The 21,941-nt window shown below is 41.2% G+C and overlaps 1 protein-coding gene across 2 annotated transcripts in view; it reads left to right on the top strand.

The window, feature by feature from the left end:
• IGF1R (insulin like growth factor 1 receptor) overlaps positions 1–21,941 on the top strand; it is a 189,257-nt gene that overhangs the window by 134,280 nt on the left and 33,036 nt on the right. For both annotated transcript variants that reach the window (XM_069867140.1, XM_069867139.1), the window contains exons 3-10: positions 3,941–4,253; positions 6,842–6,987; positions 8,601–8,745; positions 15,119–15,333; positions 17,275–17,401; positions 18,380–18,618; positions 19,074–19,241; positions 19,443–19,647. In XM_069867140.1, the coding sequence (XP_069723241.1) occupies positions 3,941–4,253; positions 6,842–6,987; positions 8,601–8,745; positions 15,119–15,333; positions 17,275–17,401; positions 18,380–18,618; positions 19,074–19,241; positions 19,443–19,647 (1,558 nt within the window). The remainder of the gene's footprint in view (positions 1–3,940; positions 4,254–6,841; positions 6,988–8,600; positions 8,746–15,118; positions 15,334–17,274; positions 17,402–18,379; positions 18,619–19,073; positions 19,242–19,442; positions 19,648–21,941) is intronic.

The following is a 21,941-nucleotide window of genomic DNA, read 5'->3' as shown; positions in this document are numbered from 1 at the left end:
GGAGAGAAAGAATCTTAAAAAAAATATTTATCCCACACTTGGCAACTTTTTGCTCACCCGCATGTGACTGGCACAGTGCCATCCTTGGCAGGGTCCGGTGCTTCAGCTTGCCAGAAGTCTTCCTCTTCTGGCTGCGTTTTCACTCCCTGTGACCGATTGTTTATTCACCTGATTTTTCTGTTCCAGCATTGCTGGAGTCATGGCGTTTTGGAGATAAGAACACTTTGTCTCTCCAAACCGTACGATAGCCGTGATGTCAACGCTGAGCATGTGCAGTGAGCTTCAACTTTGTGCGTGCTTCAAATAGCAGGAGGTGTTTGATGTCCAACAAACCTACTACCACCTCCCTAGCATGAGGCAGTCCAAGAAGGAGCTGCCTTAAATACTGAGAGGTTATTTTTTTCTTTCTTTTTTGGAGAATTGCGTTTGAGGATTTCCAAACCTTGCTTTGTGTTTGCAGTTCGGGGTTAGCATTTTGGGGATTTTAATCGAGGATAATGAGTCTCTGAGTCAGATTCTCTTGGAGCTCCTCTTGTTTGTAGTATCTTTCCATTTAGTTTTGAAGCATCTCCTTTCTGTATGTCAGGTCTGAATCTGATTTTCTCAGTAAATGGGCATCTTAAAATGAAATATTTTGCCTGTCTTTTGTGAGTGATAATAATATCTTAATTGCATTTGGAAAAGGTCCTGATTTTTGGTGACAAGGAAAACATTTGAAGAAGTCGATGAGAGGATAAAGCAGGGACGGTCAAAGAAGCTTAGCTTTGTTCCAGTAAATTTGACTTATGGCTACTACTGGTACTATTGAAACACGTCTCTGAAGATGTGATTGCTCAGTACTCTCACTCCCTAAATGTAAATAGATGCTCTCGTCTAGTCAAGCCTCCTATTGCCTCTTAAATATCACGAAGCTGCTTAAGGGTCTGCCCTTCTCTAAGCTTGCTTTGACTTCCTTTTTCTGAGGCTGTGCCCTCCAAGGTCTCTGAAATTTTCCATTATCTTGGTAGCTCCACGTGATCACAATTAAACTTTTTTTTTTTCTTGTACTTGGCAGCAAGGATTTGTTGGGGTTTTAGTTTTTTTGTGTACAGTCATCAGCCTTGGTGATCCAAGTGCTGTGGTACTTGGCTGATAAATCCTGCCCCCCAGTGTTGGCCCACTGGTTGCTTGTGTTTGTCTCTGGTGTTCTTGTGGACTAAAGTTAGCGGATTATCAATGTATTTCAGGGCTTGGTTTTTGGCAAAAGTATTTTGGAACCTGCAGTTTAAATGTTTTAGTTCAAATGTAGCATCCCAAGTAGCACCATGTGGGAATGCAGGAGGGAGGATGGATGGGGCTGGATGATGAGGCCAGCCAGGGTTGTTTTCTATGATTTTTGTAACAGGGATATCTGAGGGAACTGGAATGTAAGGCAGATAAGAGTTTTTGTTGCTCATAATATACCCTACACACACACAAAGTTCTTGTTCTGCCTGTTCAAAGAAACAGGATACCCGTATTGTCTCCAGGCTGAAAACTGTGCCGACGTTAGCAAGAACAAGCGAAAAATAGGACGAAGAGAAAAGCAAGGTTGCTGAGCTTTTAAAAAATTATCTAAAAAGTTTTCAAGGCTTCTTGTTAAAATGGTTGTGATTAAAATATTACTATAGTTTTGAAAACCTGTTTCACTGATTGCCTTTTTCATGTGAACTTGTATTTCCTTCTGTGCTTCGATTTATATTTCTGCAGACGAGAGTCAGCAGATTTAGCAGGAGATGGAGGGGATCCTATTTATGTAGCAGACTGTGCCTGAGTGGCAGAAGCATTAAGGGAGTATAAAAGTCTTTCCCAAGAATGAAATGAACTCCATCTTTTTCTGCTATATTTATCTGAATACTTAATGTAGCAGTGTGCATTTTTTTTTTTTTTAGCAAATTGGCTCAATGAAAAGCAAAAAAATCGTGTAGTTAATCCATACCTCTAGGAATGAACTTGGTGGAGGCTTGGGGGAGGGAGTGGTATTTTTCTTAGTAGGGTTTTGAACTGGAAGTGTAGCTACCACATGAAATCCCAGTTCTGGCACCCACTCAGAACAGCAGTCCATCTGCTAGCAAGACAGACCAATTTTTTTTTTTACTTTTAAATCCCTGAGTAGTCACAAATGCAAGCAGTGCTGTATAGCCTGAGGAAAGAGGCAATTTGTAGCAGCTGGGCAGACTTCATCCTTTTACACTGCTTCAGGTTACCCTCAAAAAACAAGAATATACACCTGCGTACTTATTTATTTTTCTGTAAGGGGTTGGTGTGTATGTTGGTGTGTATGTGTGGTCAGATTTCCTTCACAAAGCCTTCCTTACCTTTAATTGTATAAGGTCAACCCAACTCGGTACCCAAATGCTTGAACTTGCAAAGCTGGCTGTTAGGGCTTAAAATAAGAACTGAATACAGTTAAGCAAGATCAATATAGAACCATTTTGATAAGAAATGCAAAGTTCTCTGGTGGCAGTTTTACAGGTCCTTTCCAAGTTGAACACTGCCTTAAAGCTGGTACAAAATGACTTCTTATAATCAAAACTTGACATAGGATGTGCAGATCCTTGTACAGAGCTGGGAACAGTTTTTCTGATTTTCTCTTTTATTATTGCTTAATAGCAGTGCCGAACTTTTGGTCCCATTTCACGATTGTCATGCTCTCATCAATAGCATTGTAAAAACGTTCTGGAAAGCCTAGATCTCATTATGAGAAGAGGAGAGGGTCTGGATCTTAGGGTGCTTTGTCCTGGCTTAAAACAACACTGTAGCTGCAAACAGAAAGGGAAATTGCAATGCAGAACTCTCATGGAACTGTTAGGGTTTCTTAAAACACTGTCTCTGCTGCTTCCACACTCGTTTTGGGGTATTAGAACTTCTTTGCTGGTCATATGCTTTTTGCTCAGATCATTCGGCTTAAATGTCTTGTGATGCTTTTTCTCCGGTCTTGCTTGTGCCACTGACATTTTATGCTGTGATTATTGGTCCTATGTCTTAGCTAAGTTAGAAAGTGGAAAACAGTTACTTAATGCAAACCAGATTTCCTATCTGTGTTTGTTTACAGAGCCCCTGGCACACAGCTCACATGGCTAAAAGGCCATACAACGCTGTAATCAAATTGTTGTTGTTACATAAATATAATGCTGCCACTTCTTTTGGATTAACAGTGGTGAGATTGTCTGCTGGCAATTCTGCTCTTTGTTCATGTCTTCCAAGTTGAAATGCTTTCACGTAAAACAAATGTCTCCATAAATTTGCACCCCATTTTTTTTCTCCCTTTGTTTTGTTCTCTGAACTCAGAATCTGGGGATAAGGCAGAATTCTTTTAGATTCTTCAGGGGAAAATAGTAGCTCTGTGATATTTGATGTGTATATTTGATGTGTACCATCTGCACTTTATTAAACCCCATTTTGCATACATAAGCAACATTGGGATGTGGCACTGGGGTCACCCAGCCATGCGTGCTGCAGCATAGCAGTGCTTTATTGTACAAGTGTGATTAAGTTGTTTAAAGGAAGCCTGTTTTCTTGCCAGTAAAAGACCAATTTAAAGTACAAATAGGAAAGACAAGAAAATGCTTAGAAGGACAGTAAGTCAGCACACAAGAAAGCATTAACCATAATACTGGGGCTATGAAATAGATTCCAGTACTCAGCTGTTTTTATTATCCTTATGTTGATCTTGCTTTCAGCAGTTTTCTTTATTATTTAATTAGCTTGTGTTATAAGTTTGATCTGAGAAAAAGATACTTTCAGACAAATAAAGCTGAGAAAAACAGAATTGAATTTGTCAGTTTTACAGTAGTTCTTTGTCAGGGATGCTCTGGAGCCCAGGGAATGAAAGCAGCCGGCTGTATGAATCAGAGTTCTTCCTTCAATGCCATTCACTTGACTAGCTCTTGCTGACACTCCCTTGCTTTCTGTCTTGCAGTGTGCCCCAGCTCATGCGGCAAGCGAGCCTGTACAGACCAAAATGAGTGTTGCCATCCCGAATGCTTGGGGAGCTGCACGGCGCCTGACAACAACACTGCTTGCGTGGCCTGTCGCAATTACTACTATGAAGGAGTCTGCATGCCCACCTGCCCTCCCAACACCTACAAGTTCGAGGGCTGGCGCTGCGTGACTAAAGAGTTTTGCTCCAAAGTCCCTGCCACCGAAACAAGTGAATATGAGAGGTTTGTGATTCACAACGATGAGTGCATGGCAGAATGTCCTTCTGGATTCATACGCAATGGGAGCCAAAGGTAATGCAGCTTCTGGAGAGTTGTTATGTTTGTGTTTTTCTGCCACCTGTTCTGTTGCAGCTTGTGATGCAAATTGCATTAGGTAGAAATGAGAACATATGAGGGGCAGTTGCATGACTTCATGGTAAAGGGTTGCTTAGGTTAATTAAGCTTTAAAAAGGCTGTTGGTGTGTCATCCTATGTGCTGCCTGTTGCCACTGAGTCTTCTGAAGGACTTGAAGAGTTCTTCAGAACCAGGTCTTCAAGTAGACAGTAACAAAATGGAAGTGGAAGCCCGGGAACACAAGGTTAGAGGTTGACTAGTCATCATTATTACACAGAACAAACCATAGGAGTTACCTTGCTTCACAAATTATTTGCTTTATGTGTGCTTGCATTTTAGACACATATATTCTTCAGTGTATTTAATTTTATTTCCCTTTTTTTCACTGTTTCCAGAAGGTAACAATGGTGTTTTAGAAGGCAGCAATCATGTAGATGATGACGAAAATAATGCAGCAGCTGACAGTGTTAAACAGAGGAATTTCTTGCAACGACATCACTCACCTGCTCTTATTTAATCCTAATGGCTGGAGTGATGTGTGCTTATGATTTTCTTATTTCACCAGTGGTCTAAGCAAACAGCCTTAGTTGCCCTCTGACCCTTGGAAGTCATAAACTATGTGTAAAGCACAGTCAGTGGGCTAAAATTCATAGCGCTTCAGTTCTGTGCTAAGAAGATGTCACTGTAGGCTGTTCTGAGATGTTGGGTTTTTTGGAAAGGTGGTTGTGGCAATACCTGCATCAGAAGTGTGTCTGTGCATGCATGTGCGTCTGTGCGTGCGTATGTCTCATCCATCTCTTCAATCACACAGTAAGGCAGTCTCCCGCTGACATTTGGATGTAAGCAACTTAACGCTGCCTTTGCTTGAATCCAGATACTCGCCTGAGAAATGTTTCTTTTGTTATCTACTTAAGCTTGTAGTACCAGCGTTTGAACTGCTCATACTGAAGTGCGTGGCCATCCTATCTTATCTCAGTGTTGTGCTCTGCTGTAAAGAATGAAAGGAACTGTAACTCAAGGCCAGTGAATGTGTTGTTCCCCAGAGGTGGTGTTAACAAATAATTGCAAATGGAAAGCATTTCCAGCATTCTTTATACATTTAGTTGAATCCTCTTCGTTGTGTCTGCAGCTTTTAGTGGTTTGTGCCACCTTATAATGTAGGATTGTGAAATAGGAGCTCCCTACCAAGAGAAGGAAGCTTCTTTCTTTTATTGTTTATGAATGAAAAACCGTTGTTATCAATTGACATGTTTCTTTAAGCCTCAGAAGAAAGTGGGTTCAGTTTCTTTTAAAAGGAATAAGTAAAAGTCCATCTTCACTGGTGTTGTCATCAGAAGCCTTTGTCTTTAGAGCTAGGCTTGGGGTTTTTTTTCCTTTTTACCTGTCTAAAGTGGTAATGTAGATATAAGTAGTAATGAAATACGAAGGAGCGTGCTAGAATAAATTGAAAAATAAAAATGACTTTGATTTGGGACAGGCAGTTACCAGGAGGAGCGATCAGAGGGCATATTTTGTGCACACATGGAATATTCAGTTTTGGGATGAGTATGAAGCAGGATAACATGAAGCCTTTAAAAAGCTGCGATAGCCAAAGGCTGGGCTGGCCTTGAGTTCTTGCTCCTTGGGTTTGGCCACTAAAAGATACTTACGAGTATGAGAAGCTGGAGCAGTGAGCCTGCAGTTCAGTGTTTCCTCCCAGCGTCTGGCAATCCAGTTTCTCTTGAGCCTGGGGCTGTGTCTATCTTGGTGTGTCACAGCTACTAGTGGACCTGTTCTCTTCCTATCTGTGTAATCCATTTGAACTTGTTTAGATTTCTGGCCCGTCTCTCACAATTCCTGTTGCAAATTAATTTTGCCTTGTATCAAGGCGCATCCTTCTGTTTCTTTAAACTTGCTTCTTGGATGCCTCTTAGGCTATAAGAAATAGTCACTAATTCATGTCTTGCTTTCTCCACATCATCATGACTCCTACAGTTGTCTTTCCTGAGTTAAAATGGCCAGGAGCATGGGATTTGCTACTGTTGAGCCTCAAATGTTGGTTTAGGGGCATGAAGACAGACAACTTTGTAAGAACTTGGACAGTATTCTCCCATCTTCAGTTCCTGGCTGGCCTGTTTTTGGAGGCTGGGCCTGGGCTAGCATGAAACTTCACGGCACTGCGGCTGTCAGTGTGAATGAGAAGGGTGGTCTTTCTGGTTATAACTAAATTAGAGTAAATGCACAAATGCAAGGGCGTGGGGTTTTACCTGAAGTGTCTTCCACTTTGGAAGAACCACAAAGCCTTTCAGAAGCTGGCAGACAGTGGCTATGGGTCCATTAATTTCCTCCAGTCATTGCTGTAAACCAGAGGTACGATGTTCCAGCTTCTGGAGTCCCATGGGTGAGCATGAAAAGTTCTCTGCAAAGTACAATAACTTTCATTCTAGCTTTAAGAATTTCTCTAAGATTTAGACGGAAATGACTTTCAAACTTTAACTCAAAGTGGTCTATAACATCAGAGTTCTGTATTGTTGCTGATTTTTAGTCGCCCTTTCTTTCCTGTCAGCATGTTCTGCAGTCCTTGTGAGGGGCCTTGCCCCAAGATTTGTGAGGATGGGAAAACAAAGACCATTGACTCTGTCACATCAGCACAAATGTTGCAGGGATGCACAATTCTCAAGGGGAATCTGCTGATCAACATCCGTCGTGGAAGTAAGTGATTTTCTTCTCTTTGTGAACTTCCGATAAGTCTGCTTTGAATATTTTTCCTTTTGTCTGTCAGCATAATGATAACAACATTAAAATCTCAGCAAACTGTTGCTTTCCAGTCCCATAGCAATGCTCCTGTTTGATTTGGCCCACTGTAGCACCATTCTCCAACACGTGGCTGGGACAGGCAGTCAGCTACTGAGTTACAAGGCAGTCTAAGCTGGTATTTTTGTTAGCTTTTTTGACTGGGCAGGGAACCAGGATTAGGCAGTGAGATGAGCAGTGTTCCCAAAGGATAATCAAGGCCTGAGAAGGTGGAAAAGTTGAAAATCCTTGCATCTGGGTAGGTAAGTAACTTGTTTGCAAGTAAAGCACAGCACTGTAAGACTGCCTATCCTCACTTTTTAAGGCAAGGTGTGATGTCTTACTAAAACATAGAATCCAGAGCTCTGAGAGCTCATATATAGCCTAGCAGTGTGTGTCTTGATGGTCCTTACTAGTGAGCTGGCCACCTTTATCGTGTGTCCTGGGCAAGCTCTGGATTGAATTTCTTAGAGTGGTGATTAATCGGTCAGGGAAGTTTTGACAGTTGATGAGCTCTTAAAAGCAGAGGGAAAACCACTGTTAGGTTTTATTGGAAATGTATCTCCCTATGGAAAGTTCCCTTCTGGTTTCATGAGTAACTTTGAAAGACTGAGATATATTTGATTCCTTTCCTCTTGCTGAATGAAAACTTCAGCGTTTAGAAACAGCAGCGTGTGCATTATTATTGCACTGTGGTCCCCCTGCTACAGGTACAGTCTTCCCTTGTGGGAGATGTTGCAGTTACCTGGGGCAAGCGTGGGGAGTTTTATTCTTAATCATGGCACACAGGGGGCATGGGCCAGGGATCGCTGGAGGTGAAGACTGCAAAGCCTGAGCCTGGTGGAGGATGGGGTGTTGCAGACATAGGCAGGGACAGTGCAGCTCTAGGGAGGAGGGGGCAGTACTGACGGGCAGAGCGTGCTCTGCGGTTGTTTTAATAATTTATTGCAGAAATTCACCTCTAGCGAGCTACATGCTCTGTGGCATGGAGACATCCTTATGGCTTTATCTTTGCTGTTTCATCAAGAATTCTCAGTTTTGTAGCCAAAGCTTTTTAGGTCACTGAAAGCAAAGTTTTACACCCCAGAGAAGACCAATATCGTACCTCTACCTCTTCATCTTCAGTCTCATGCTCCATTTTCCAGCGGAGCTTTCTGCCTAAACCTTGCTTTGTACCTGAAGAGCAATTCCAGTGTCATGGATGTGTACATTTGCACAAGGGTCTTTTCATCGTGGCTATAATGCTGGCTCAACATTTGGTGCTGGCTTCTGAATGCAGTGTCCATGGAAAAAGCAGGTAGACCATTTGGAAAAGCAAGACTGGTTTTCCACTGTCACTCTGCGGCTTTATTTTGCCCTTCAGCCATCTGTCTGCACAAGCAACTGTTACCGGGGCAGGGACACCGGTGTCTCTCCTTTTCAAGAGCAACATACACAGGCGTTTTCATTTACTGAGATAATATTTTGTTAAGCACAACAGCCATTAAAGCTGCGAATTTCACAATAATAAAATCATTTTTGTCTTGCTCTAGATAACATCGCCTCAGAACTGGAGAATTTTATGGGTCTGATTGAGACGGTAACAGGGTATGTGAAGATTCGCCATTCCCATGCTTTAGTATCCCTGTCTTTCTTGAAGAACCTGCGGTATATTCTGGGAGAGGAACAGGTGGACGGGTAAGTGTTCAGTTATCTGTAGATGCAATTTCTCTTGAATCAAAAGCTGCAGAGAGTAAGTCTCCTAATAAACATTCACATACCATTTATAGAGTCTTCTCATCCACTAATATGCTGCATTTTTCTCCTACTGAACACCAGAACGGCATGTTAAACTGAGCATATTATAATTATTTTTATGGTAACTTTGCTGTTGCTTTTCACTTCAGGTGTTTTTTAGGGAGACTCTTTACATTGATTCATCTCTTTTCTTTGCTCTATTTGAATAAAGAGCGTCTTCAGAATCAATTGATTTCCTTACAGTTCTTTACTGTTGGCTTTTAGTGGAGTTCTATGGACAACGTCAGCTGAAAGGAAACCTGGGCTTGACAAATCAGGGAGTACAACTGGAAGTGACCCAATAAGTGTGGAATAGATTGCAAGCTGCAATTGTTTGCAACTCTGAAATACTGACATTAAATGAATTATCGAGCAGGAACAAGACTGGTCAGGAAATGTGAAGTTGATTCTTTGAAATGTTTGCTATGGGTTTTATTGCTTCTATAATTACACAGTGTAATTGTTTTTTCAGTATGTAATTCCTGTTTTCCTATGATGCTAAGAGATAGCCAAGACAAAAGTTTCTTTCTCCGTGGAACGTGCAATGCTGAAATGAGGTGATGATCCTTCAGTAAACTGCCTTGCTCTTTTTCTTCCTGAATCAAGCAGCCATCCCAAGTTTAAACCAGTGTTCTCTGGGAGAAATAAGTCTCTCTCAGTAGTGAGAGGACTATTAAACAAAGAATTTTGGGAACTGATATAAGAAAAGGTGGTGGGAGGGCCATGGGAAAGGTTGCTTGTGTCTAATTTATCTATCCTGACAGGATAAAGTTACAGCATGAGGGATTCTTCACGACCTCCCTCTTTCTCTTAGGCTAGTCTTTGGTCAGCCTTAAATTCTTCAAATTCCACCATCTGACAGAGTGAGTTAAAGGGCAGCTCTTCATCCCGCACTTGAAAAGCACGCTCTTTTTCAGTAAGAACACTGGCTCTACAGAAAAGCTTATTTCTAATTGCAAATCCTAGAGGCTTGTCGCTTTGCCGAGCACAAGGCTCATTCAGCCCACTTAGAATGTGGCGTGCTCTCGCAGACGCTCCGACTATCGATTTGTATTTTCCTCTCTTCCCCTCTCTCCCTCACTGTCTTCAAATTTGAGTTTAGCTTTGGGTTTGAAGTTGTAATTATATTTATGCTCCCTTGTATGTCAGCAAGGAGAGCTGGTATCAAGGGAGACAGCAGGGTTTTAAATCAAATTCCCAAATAGAGAAGTAAAAGGTGCAGCTTTGAAGAGGAAAATGAGTCTGAGTGGGGGAGGTAAAATAGATCTACAGTAAAGAGCTGCTTGTGCTAAAGTTCACCCATGCTAGGAAATGACTGCAGTTACTTACCTTGGGTTAGGAGCAGTCTCTTTCCTTGGAAGATGCCTAACATAGTTTAGCCATTACCACAGCCTGAATAACTTCCCCAAAAATACTTAGATAGAAGTAGGCACCTGGCAAGGAAGAACTGTGCTTGGACTTCACAACTTTGGCAGAGTTGTGAACAACAGGGAATGGGATCTTAACCAGGGAAGTACTGGGCTGCTGGAACAAGGGCTGTTTGTGCCAGCATCACCCTGGGAGGTGAGAGGAAGGTTAACTTCAGATCCATTATGAAAGTTACACACCTGACCCTACCACCACTATCCATTTTTTTATTGACTTGGACTAAAAGAACAGTACTTTGGTATTTCTTTCTGCTCTGTTGGGTTGCTGGTGCCTGCCTTGGTTATCACAGGAAAAGGAAACTTTAGAGGGAATTACTTTGTTTACAGTGTTCATGGCCTCTTTTGAACACCATGTCCATAGTGAACCTGCTCTCACGGCAAGAAATACATTTCTTTAGCACAGAAGGAAACTGAACTGGAGATGTGCTGGCAGGGCCTCGGTGTCCATCACAGGATTTTGATTCCTCATCTGGTGTTAACTCTGCCAGGCCCCTCTGTCTCTCCCAGGGTGCTGCATGTTCCTTGCTGTCATCGACTGCAGCTGCCGTGTTGATGGACGGTGTGTGGGCAGCACTTCTGAGTGCGTCTTCAGGTTGCGTATCTAGAAAATGAGCAGTTTGTGGCCTTTGGGAGCAAGTGAAGAGGCAGTGGCTGAGGCAGAGCTCCTGTTGTAGCACTGGCCTGATGCAGTCGTCGTGTTTCAGCTTCTGTGGCAAGCTGGGGACAGTCTGAGTGAAAGCAAAACAACCCCCTTGGTTTTCTATGTTGTTTTGTAGCAGGAGCATCGGTAGCTGTCAGGATTGTTGGAAGGTGTGAACATGATATCTAGCTGTCGGATGGCTCCTTGCTGAAGACTTTACAGTTTGTTTTCCTGGGATCATTGTTGTCAGATGATGAATTTGGACAGTCGGCATGGTGGCAGCAAGGCCTGTCCTAGCCACAGCATTCCAACCAAGCAATCACCCTATGGGTGAGAGTGCTTCAGGAATGAATGAGGTCGTCCAGGCTGATGGTGAACGTGGGTGGGGAGCCTGTCTGCAGTGGGGGGCTCCGTGGAGAATGCTCCTTGGCTTTGTTGTTCTTTAAGTGGAGTCTCTAGAGAGACTGGTTCTCAGCCACCCATGTGTAAATGGAGTTCCAAAAAGTGAGTTGGGGATTTCGTACATTGATGTGCGAGGTTGGATTTGTGGGGGATGAAGAAGATCATCAGTTTATCTTTTCGAACTAGACAAGAAAACACTGAACTTCAGTGTTAGTAAGGTGCATTAATTCTAAATCCACAGATTAGTATAAAAGCTCCTAGTTTCCTACCCATCTATTTGCTTGTGGAGATGCAATTCTTAACCAAACCCAGCTGTTTCTAAATTGCTTATAATTTACATTAGCAAATTATCATTTTATATTTATATCTATGTGTAATTATCTATTACAGACAGATATTATATTTATAATCTCAGTGGTCTGAAGTGCTGGTGGGCAAACACAAGCAAATTTACCAATCTTATTAAAACATTAGCAATGTTCTGGAAATTTGATAAAGTTCATGCTTGTAGATAGATGCTGAAGAACAAACCTATTTAAAAAGAGGCCGTAAAGTGGAGCTTTTTGTTCGTGTTGTCCTCTGTATTGTTCACTGTTGCGGTCTTCTGCTGTTTGTTTGATTCTGTTGTTGCCAGGTCCTCATCAGGAAGCAGGGTCACACCGTGTGACACACACAGTGTGTGACATTCCACAGGTGTGGAATGTATACCACGTTAATAGACAGTTTCTAGTGAACATGTGGCAAGTTTGATATATGTAAAGCAATGAAGTTTTTCCTTTTCTCCTGTCTGTTACTGGTTAACATCCCAGCTATCTTGTCCAGTGGGGTTTTCTGTCTTGTCATTGTAGCACTGAGATGAACATCGTATGCTCTGTATGCTCCTGTGAGGCGCTCATCTTGTCCCAACGTAGTCAGTCTGCCATAAACCTCTGCTGCCTGGTCATCTTCTGTAGCCAGCTCATCCATTCACATTCCTCTGCCAGTACTCATTCCCTTTTGGTGCAAGTCACTTGCCTTTATGGATCACGCATTGCTTTCTTATTAACGGTTTGCTACTCATTTGATTGTTACCTGTTTCAGGAGCTTTTTGTATCCTTTGCACTATGGGGATTAAAGGGTGATTGAAAGTTTATTGAAAAGTTTTCATCACCCACATCTCCTTTTGGTTTGGATCTCATGTTCTGCCTCATAGCTTTATGATGGGTGAATGTGCACAGATGTAGCATTGCGTGCAGAAACAGTGTGAAGCTGGTTTTTAATATATGCAGTCAATAATTAAGTGGCTGTGGGTGCTTTGCAGTTGAGCGTAGAAATCACGTTGTGGGAATTCTGTGCTGAGGATGTGCACGCGTTATGCAGGTTGCCTTGAGGCTTTTTATGGCAAGCCTTGGACCAGATGTGCCTCCTGCTCCTGTTCAGAGGTTTAGCCTGTCCTTCAGGCTGTAATCTCCAGCCGTTCTCTTAGTTACTGTCTCCAGGGTTTGATTGGCAGTGCTTTGTTTTCCTACAGTGAATCTTGTATTCTTTCCATGCTATTTTCCTTGGCATCCTGTTTTTTTTCCCACAGCTGTTGGAGCAAAAGTCTGGTATATCCTTATTTATAACTTTATTTTTACCGTTGGCCTAAAGTGCACTCAGTTGCCCTCTGTACCACCTTTCAAGCCATGCACCGCACCTCTTCTGTTACTGAGACTGTATATGGCCTTCCACGAGTGGTTTTCCTTGGTGCTTTGAGTGGTGCTAGAATAGCATCCACTAATTTATACTTCTAGTGTGCACATGAACTTTGAGGACCCACTTGCCTTGCCTCAGATGGCTGCTCAGGTGTGTGCAGGTGGCTTTTAATGTATGAGCCACAGTAACTATCAGCTCCGGCCCAGTTGCTGTGTGGTTGTGTAAAGCATCAGTGTGTGCTTGATTTGCCTCATTTTTTCACTCCTGAAAGCTTAGCCGCATTGCTTTAATGCAGGGATTCTCTCTAGTGTCTAAAGAGTAATTGCCATGGTTTTGAGCAGGAGACAGACTAAGCTGTTATTAAATATTTAAGATGGTTTCTATAGTCATGGAGCCACACCTCTGTTTATTGTGTTCAGTCTGAGTCCAGCTTTTTGGGTCTTCTGTGAAAAGCTGAGTTGTTGTCACTTAATCATGCAGGTAATTATGGTGAAGTGTCATCTTTTCAGTAGTGCACAGGGAGCCGCAGGGATTTTAGTCATCTGTAACAGAGTAATAGGTGTCTCAAATAAACACAGTTTTTGGTGATGTCTGTCAAATCCCATATGCAGTTTAGCATCCTTGTTCTCTCCTGGCAAGGTGCATTGAAAGCACAAATGTGTATGTGCTCCCTTGTCAACTGAGCACGTACTTCTTGGCATCAGTCTGAAGTTGTACCAGGTATATCGACTTCATTAGCAATCAAGTCCTGGATAATTAGGAGACAGCTCAAAATAGGAAAAAACACTTCTCTTTCACATTGTTCTGAAAATACACTCAGCATTTTGGTATGTTAAAAGAAATTGCAACTGTGGTCTGCACAGTTTGCAACCAGAATGCACAGTTTTCAGGTTGGGTGTTGGAGGAATTAACGCTAAATTTTAAATGGAGTATTTGAAGGAAAACCGTAACTGAGTAGTATGTCAGCTTCTTAGTAGCACCATGGCTTGTCTGCTGTGTTACTCCACAGAAGCTCTGACTGGATTTAAAAAGATGTGTAGAACGCCTGGTTTAACTGCATTGCTGTGGGCTTACCAATGCCAAATGGCTTGCAGAGGTTGCAAGGCTTTGTTGCGTTAATATGGGTTTTAGTGATGCAGATAATAAGACCTCCCAGAGAAGAATATAACACATGCTGCCATGATCAGTTGATTTGATTTAGGTTCATCAGCTACACAGGCCTTTAACTCATTTCCCAGTTGCGCTTTCCTGCCCCTACTATCCCCAAAATGTCGTTGCAGGTGCTGTCTTGCTGCTGATGTAGAGCCTATATATAATCTTACTTCTACTGTGTTGGATTTTTTTCCAGTTCAGCAAAATTGAGTGGTACCAGGAATTTCTTCTTAATATATGATAGGATTTACACACAAAATTTTGCATTCAGTATCTGTGGAGGTAAAGGATGCTCATGTTATTTAGGCTCTGCGCGTGCTGCTGCCTGTGCTGTTAGTTCTGTACTTTGAAACGTGAATCCTGTGTGCTGTAGTCAGTGCAACTGTTTGCTGTAGTAAGGTTTTGATGTATAGGCACAACTGCACTTGGCACGATGTAGGAAATCTTTATCAGGCCAAGAGGTAAACTAAGACAGAGAGGCAAGAAAACCTCACTATGCAAAATCTTACAGCTGCTTTTGTAAACATAAGCAAGACAGCTGTGTTTATGGCTTTATTTTATCATCAGAACTGCGCTGTGCTTTTCCTTCTACAAGGTATGTGAGGGTATTGCTTCCTATGTACCACAAAATGGAAAATGCTGTGTAGAGAGCTGTGTTCAGAGGATGTGAGTTTATATTCCTCATAGCAGCTTCTATACTGTTGTATAAAACACCTGTTGGAGTGGGCTTTGCATGGTGTGTTGTCATCCTTGGAGTTCTTCATTACAGGTGTTTCCCTGCCCTCTGACCAAAGTGAGCATTCGGGGAAAGCTTCTTCTGTGCAAGAAAAGAAAATCCTTTACTCTGCTGAACGCCAATTTAAAATAATGAGAGGAAACTGTGTGTTAAAAGTTTGGGATTTTTTTACGATAAGCTATTCTTAGTTGGAACCAACTGTGAATTAAAACCAATGCTTTCCCTTCAAAAATTTCTTTCTAGGAATTACTCCTTCTACGTGCTTGACAACCACAATCTTCAGCAACTGTGGGACTGGAACCATCATAACTTGACAATCAAGGAGGGGAAGATGTACTTTGCATTTAATCCTAAACTGTGTGTTTCTGAGATCTACCGTATGGAGGAAGTTTCAGGAACCAAGGGCCGACAGAGCAAAGGAGACATAAATCCAAGGAACAATGGGGAGAGAGCATCTTGTAAGTAAACACGCAAACAAATCTCAAAGCAAACTACATAGGACGGTGTCACCAGAAAAAGACGCAACACACTACCACATTGTTGACCGTTACAATATTTAGAGTTTAGAAATTACAGTAAGCTTTCAGTTGTTTTATGTGTTTAGTTTTTAAAAGGTAGCTGTGAAAGTATGTTCACATGCACAGAAAATTCTAATCACTATCACTAATCACATAATCACTATCTCATCTGTAAAAACCATTTGATGGAGATGACTGCTTTCTAAATATCCTTTTCTTGTGACAGCAGCATCACATAACAATAGGAACATATCTGAGAAATGAAAAATAAAAGCTAGTGGTTTAGTGCATCCAAGAAGGAGCAGTTTTGTTTCCTTCACAAATGTACATTGTTATAGGTATTTTCCTCTCTCAGATACCTACTCTTTCTCGATACTAAGAAGGCTGCTGAATAACAATTCCATAGATGCCAAAACAAACTGTTATGTTCAAGCTTCTTTTTAACTCCTAATGAGTATTGTACTTCATTGCCAGAAGTGGTTGTTGTAAACTGTTTTCTTTGCTTAATTTTCAAATTATTTGCTTTTCAATTGGGAACAGGTTTTGGTGTTCTATAGTATTGCTAAAATTCAGTGTCTCTGCATTTAATTTTGGATTCTGCAATGGTTGGAATTATTAGAAAACTCTCTTTTGGCTTGTATGGTCTTCACAGCAGGTCCCCAGGTGTAATCTACACATTTAAAAGCTCTCTCTCATGTAGGAACTAAGAGGATAGAATGTTTACAAATTTGACCTCAAACTCTTGGAACTGACAACGTATTTTTCTTTGGCCTTTTTGTGGTGTTCTTGGAGCCAAGTAGATTAAAACAGATCTTGTATATAAGTCAAGTCCCCTTATTCTAGATGGTGTTTATAGGCCTCGGACGCGTACTCGGCTGAATGCCTCTTTAGGCATGATGCATAAATGCAGATGGCATAGATCCTTGTTGTAAGCTCACTCCATTCTTTGCACATTGAATAGAGCAAAGACTCGTGGTCCTGGAGGAGCTACAGACACACAGCCAGTCCTTACAACCACTGAGGCTTGTGCCAGCCGCTGCCTGTGTTTTAAAAAAAAACATTACAGAAAGCTTTCTGACTTGTAGAAGGGGAAAAGAATCAACAAAAGCTAAACTGCCTGTGAAAAGATAGCACCAATAGTGCCACTGTACATGAGCGTGAAAACCCCTTTATTTTCAGAGACTTCTATGGAACATTAAATACTAACTCACAGTTGACACTTAGAACACAATTTTTTCATCCAAGTTTTTAAAATGCTGTTTTGTTTTGGATTGGAAAGCTCAGCGAGTTGGTAGTGGTAAGCCATTCATTTCAAAGCTGCCGTCTTCCATCCAGCTCTTCAGAACAGTAGCTGGAAGCTGCTGCCATCAAATGGCTGTGCTGTATATGAACTGAGTTTTGGAGTTCTTGGTCCAGCTTCTCATTATAGGAATCTAAACTCATCTGTCGTTTCCATGTTGTTAAAAGTTGTCCTGGAAAGTAGAACAGGAGTAGCCAGTTACCGCTCTGTGTGTGCGTTGGAGCTGGATGATGAATTTAGTTTTTCTAAACCAGTCGTATGAATAAGAAGGACTTCCAAATCTCACTCAAGGAGAGTCTGAAGTAGTTTTCAAGAGCTTTCTGATGATGCATGAAAAGATAATCTGCTTCAGAAAAATAATAACAACTTACTGTGAAATGGTTGCCAGGGTTGGTGCTTACCCTAAAGCACTCAAGTGTAGTGGGATAAAATTGAATGCTCTGACCAGACGAAGGCTGTTGGTAAACTTTGGTATCAAAGGCACTACTGGAAAGGGTAATTAGCTAAACCTCATACCTAAGAAGAAGCAGAAACTAATAGGCAATATGATGCTAAATTTGTCTTGCATTTTTGTACTGCAGGTGAAAGCCACATTCTGCATTTTGTTTCCAACACTACGCTCAAGAATCGGATTAAACTGACTTGGGAACGGTATCGTCCTCCAGATTATAGAGATCTCATTAGCTTCACTGTTTACTACAAAGAAGCGTAAGTAGATGTCATCAGAGACTATTGGGACAGTCCAAGAGACAGTAGACAATTCTATTCTGACTTTTTGTTTGCTATGGAGAAAAGCTATTCAGTGAAGTTCTTCAGGTGGTTCCTACTTCATGCAGTTTCCCTATCTCATCTAGTTTACATATTTCATCTTCAAGTCATAGAATCATAGAATAGTTAGGATTGGAAGGGATCTTAAAGATCATCTAGTCTCAGATTTAAAATGGTCAAAAATACAAAGGAGTAAACTAATACCTCTTCGAGCAGTTTGGAGGTATGAAAGGAAGTTTCAGAATGCTGGTAATGACACACGGAGCAAGGCTGAAAGACACAGAAGCGCAAATTGTTTATGTCCAGCGTCACTAGAAAAAGAGTATCACTGTAACAGTGTTGCACTCTGATGCAATAAACTTAGTGCTGATGAGTCCGTAGTAATTAAGAACAGTACTTTGTGTTCTTGCACCAGTGCTGCAATGTATGAAAATTAGAACTATAAGACTACGTAAGTATGTTAGTATTGTGTGGAAATAAAGAGGGGGAAAAAAGCCTGTTGGACTGGTCAAGGCCAGTCATGGAAGTTTAGGTTCTTTGTGGTAAAAAGCTCAGCACTACCAATAACTGTTTGGAGTCACTTCTGTTTCATATGTGCTTAGCTAAAGTCTAAATATGTCTGAAGTGTTTCGCTGTCTGCTTTGGATAAAAAAAAATAATAGATTTAGGGGGTTTATTTCTTGGAGAACCTTGCCTCCTTGGTAGTGACTGAAGGGGAGATCTGCAGCTAAAAGCTATGCTCTGAATTGTGTGATGCTTAGAAACAAATATGAATTTTATTCTGTATTATTCTGCTGTGGAAAATAAGTGAGCTTTATTTGTTTCATTGAGCAACACTCAAGTGAGGCACTCTCATAAATATATGTTAATTTTTATGAGAAGGTAAATATTTTGTACTATTTTTTTCCGTTATTTCAGACCATTTAAAAATGTGACAGAGTACGATGGGCAGGATGCATGTGGCTCCAATAGCTGGAACATGGTTGATGTTGACCTGCCACCGAACAAAGAGAACAATCCTGGAATTCTACTGCAGGGATTGAAACCTTGGACACAGTATGCCATTTATGTCAAGGCTGTTACCCTCACAATGATGGAAAACCATCATATTCATGGAGCAAAAAGTGAAATTGTCTATATACGAACGAATGCTGCAGGTGAGATCCTGGGCTCTTGGGTAAGAGGCTGGTAAGGCTGCAGGTGTGCTTATTGTATTATCAAGCTACTTCTGTTGTTAATATGGACATTGCATTTATGTGTAGATGATGTGCATGATGCAATAAAGTTTTAGTGATTATGAAAGCAACATTAACATTTGAATTAAAACTCTCTGGTGGTTCCAACATTTTCATTGGAACTAACAGAGTTTTCAGGATTGTTCATTCCAGGTAAATTTAAGTACAGCTGTGTGTTAGGATTGTTGGTACTTACAGCTGAACCCTTAACAGCCATTGTTAGTGGGCCATAAGTAGGAAATCTTTCCTTTGAAGTACAATGGTGTTTTTTGTTGGAGTGTAGAAATTGGATTGGAATTCACTTCAAATCTTGCATTGAAATACATTGCAGAATGCTCCAAATTTGAATGGCTGCCTTTTCCTTTTTACTTCTCCAGTGCCATCCATTCCCTTGGATGTTATTTCAGCATCCAACTCCTCATCCCAACTGATAGTGAAATGGAATCCTCCCTCTCTTCCCAATGGCAACCTCTCATACTACATTGTACGATGGCAGCAGCAACCTCAGGACAGTTATCTTTACAGACACAATTACTGCTCTAAAGGTAGGAAAATGAAACTCGGTTGTGTTGAACTGCCCGTGACTCTTTCTGTGCACTTCATTGACGAGAGCCAAATCCTGTGCCCTGCTTCATGAGTGTTTTGTGAAGAAGAGCAACTAGAAGGGAAGGGGTAAACATGCATTTTTGCTGTATTCATAATATGGAGAGTAAAGAAACAAACCACTTATGTTCTTTTCTTTTAAGATAAAGTCCCGATTCGAAGATATGCTGATGGGACCATTGATACAGAAGAAGCTACTGAACCCACCAAGCCAGAGGGCTGTGGGGGAGAAAAAGGACCTTGTTGTGCTTGTCCCAAGACAGAGGCAGAAAAGCAAGCTGAGAAGGAAGAAGCAGAGTACCGGAAAGTCTTCGAGAATTTCCTTCACAACTCCATCTTTGTCCCCAGGTAATGGATTTTGGACACTTTCTCTTTGAAAAGCTAATAATTTTATTTTTTAACATTTCCTAGAGCTGAGGCTTCCTGGATGTGAAGGCTGGTGTAGGTAACGCCTGAAACACATAAACATTGCCTTTGCTTTTATGTTAGACAATCCGCTGCCTTACCTTTCATCTTCTCTTATTCACTAATTTTCATCTCTTTCTCTCAGTTTTAGCTATAAGTAAGGGTTCTTACCTATATTGTTCAAGAACTTTAGGTATGGTTTGTTTTCAGAGTCAAGAGTCACTTGAGGAGCTCTTTGTCTGAAAGGGTTTCGGAGAAGACGAACATGTGGCAGACGAAGGGTTTCAGATGTGATCTTTCTCTAAATAGCCTTTTAAGTGCTTATGTCTCTAATCTGAAGATTTATTTGCCTTTGAAACTGAGGGCATAGTCACCTCGCAGAATTGAATCTGGTCTTTCTTTCACACTGCTCTAATTGCAAGGGGCATATTGGTTTCCTGGGCTTGTGCTGCAAAGAAGTATTAAATATGCCACTCTTCCATGATAAACACTACCGCTTACACATTAAGTGGAATAGTAATGATTTTATGCTGCAACATAGAGTAGATACTACTGAACTAGTGGGTGACTTTCATCCTCGTTTTCCAATTTATTCTTCATGAAAGCTGTTTGTTCTTTAGATAATTGGATCCTGGGGCCTAGCCCACAGTGTATAGCTGTTATGTTACAGTCTATAAGCAGTCAGACTTCAACTGTGCAGGTTATCTCATTATATCTGTTGGCAGGTGAAGTTTATGGTGAAGCCCTGTGTCTGAGAGCTCTGAAGGGTGGCTTATTAAGACCAGTTTATATCACTCTCCGTTGTGGTTTTTTCAGACCTTTATTCAAGGATGTGTTGGATTGACTTGTTAGGGGTTGGGACTATGATATGTGAAGAGCTTCTTAGCTTTATCCAGAAAATGAACTAAATGCTGCCTCTCTTTGGAAGTGCTGGGTATTGTATGTGAGCTGTGTTTGAGTCGCATTTGGCATTTGTGGTTGAACTTGTGCAGTGTTTCCCTACTGATGATGAGAACCAGCAGCATAATGAGGTACAGAGAGGAAGCAGCCATCATGACTGGCCAGGATGTAATTCCCGAGCAATGTGAAATACTGTAGATGTGGTGTGATTTTGGACTTTATGAAGTAGCGCACCAAGGAGTTTTGAAAGGCGTGTGCAAGATCTAAACTACTTAAATATCTGTTGCAAAGGATGTTTTTTATTTCATCAAAGCTTTGACGTTTAAAATGTGTTACCTTCTCCCAAATTTTTTTGCATTCCCTCTGCCCAATGGAAACTCACACAACCTTGAACTTGGGCAGTACCAAGTAGACTGACCAGTTCCCAAAGGATTTCCTGAAAGCTTGTCTGTTTCCCTTTTTTCTTCACTTACTGTCATAAGGGTGTGTTTTGTAACAGCAAGGGCAGATAAGGTACAAAGCTCAAAAAGAGCTGCATAGCTAAGCAACTTTAAAGAGACTGTATGTCAGGGAAATTAAAGATTATGAGCTAGTGAGATGTCTCCATGGGACAAAATAAGCAGCTTGTTACTTTGTGATGTCTATTTTTTTTCTCTTTCCCATGGGAGAAATTAATTAATGTGTTAATGGAAGCCTCAATAGTAGTTTTTGTTTCCAGTGTTCTACCTGTCTCTGAGATATTATGAAACAGATGCAGCATGCAGCGTGTAACACAGCATGAAATATTTGGTTGGTTTTATGGTTGTTTAAGAAGCCTGTGCATCCAGTCTTGTCTGCAACTTCTGGGTGACCCCATGTGTGTTACTGCAGTGGTGAGGTAGATTTCAAACGCTAGGACTCTGGTTAGGCTTGAAGAGACGCAACTGCAGGAGAATGAGTTATTCTTCAAGTTTTTCAGTTCTCCAATGAGGAGGATGAGACAGGTTCTGTGCATCGTGGAAGGTATTTGAGAAGTAATATTAAAATTGCCATAAAGGATGAGAACAGGTATATGTTATTGACTCACATTTTTTTCCTTCTTTTTGATTTCAATTTGATTTAGTATTTTATAGTGTTATTTTAAATTTTTCTCTTGCATTTCTCTTCCTTTCCTCTCCATTAACAGATGAATATTCATGGATTTATCTCTAGAATTTTCCTTATTTCCTTGGATGCTTTTTTTTGTCTTTATCTGTGTCTTTCTCAAAACCAGGAAACTGCTTGACAGAAAAGCAATGGTATCAAATCTCTTGATGTTTTAATCATGTTTGCCTTGTGGCTGTCTTACAGGTCTCTTT

The sequence above is a fragment of the Phaenicophaeus curvirostris genome, chromosome 12, assembly GCF_032191515.1.
Source record: "Phaenicophaeus curvirostris isolate KB17595 chromosome 12, BPBGC_Pcur_1.0, whole genome shotgun sequence".
Classification (NCBI taxonomy): domain Eukaryota; kingdom Metazoa; phylum Chordata; class Aves; order Cuculiformes; family Cuculidae; genus Phaenicophaeus; species Phaenicophaeus curvirostris.
The sequence above is the reverse complement of the archived record's forward strand: the minus strand, read 5'-3'. Positions and strand labels throughout refer to the sequence as shown.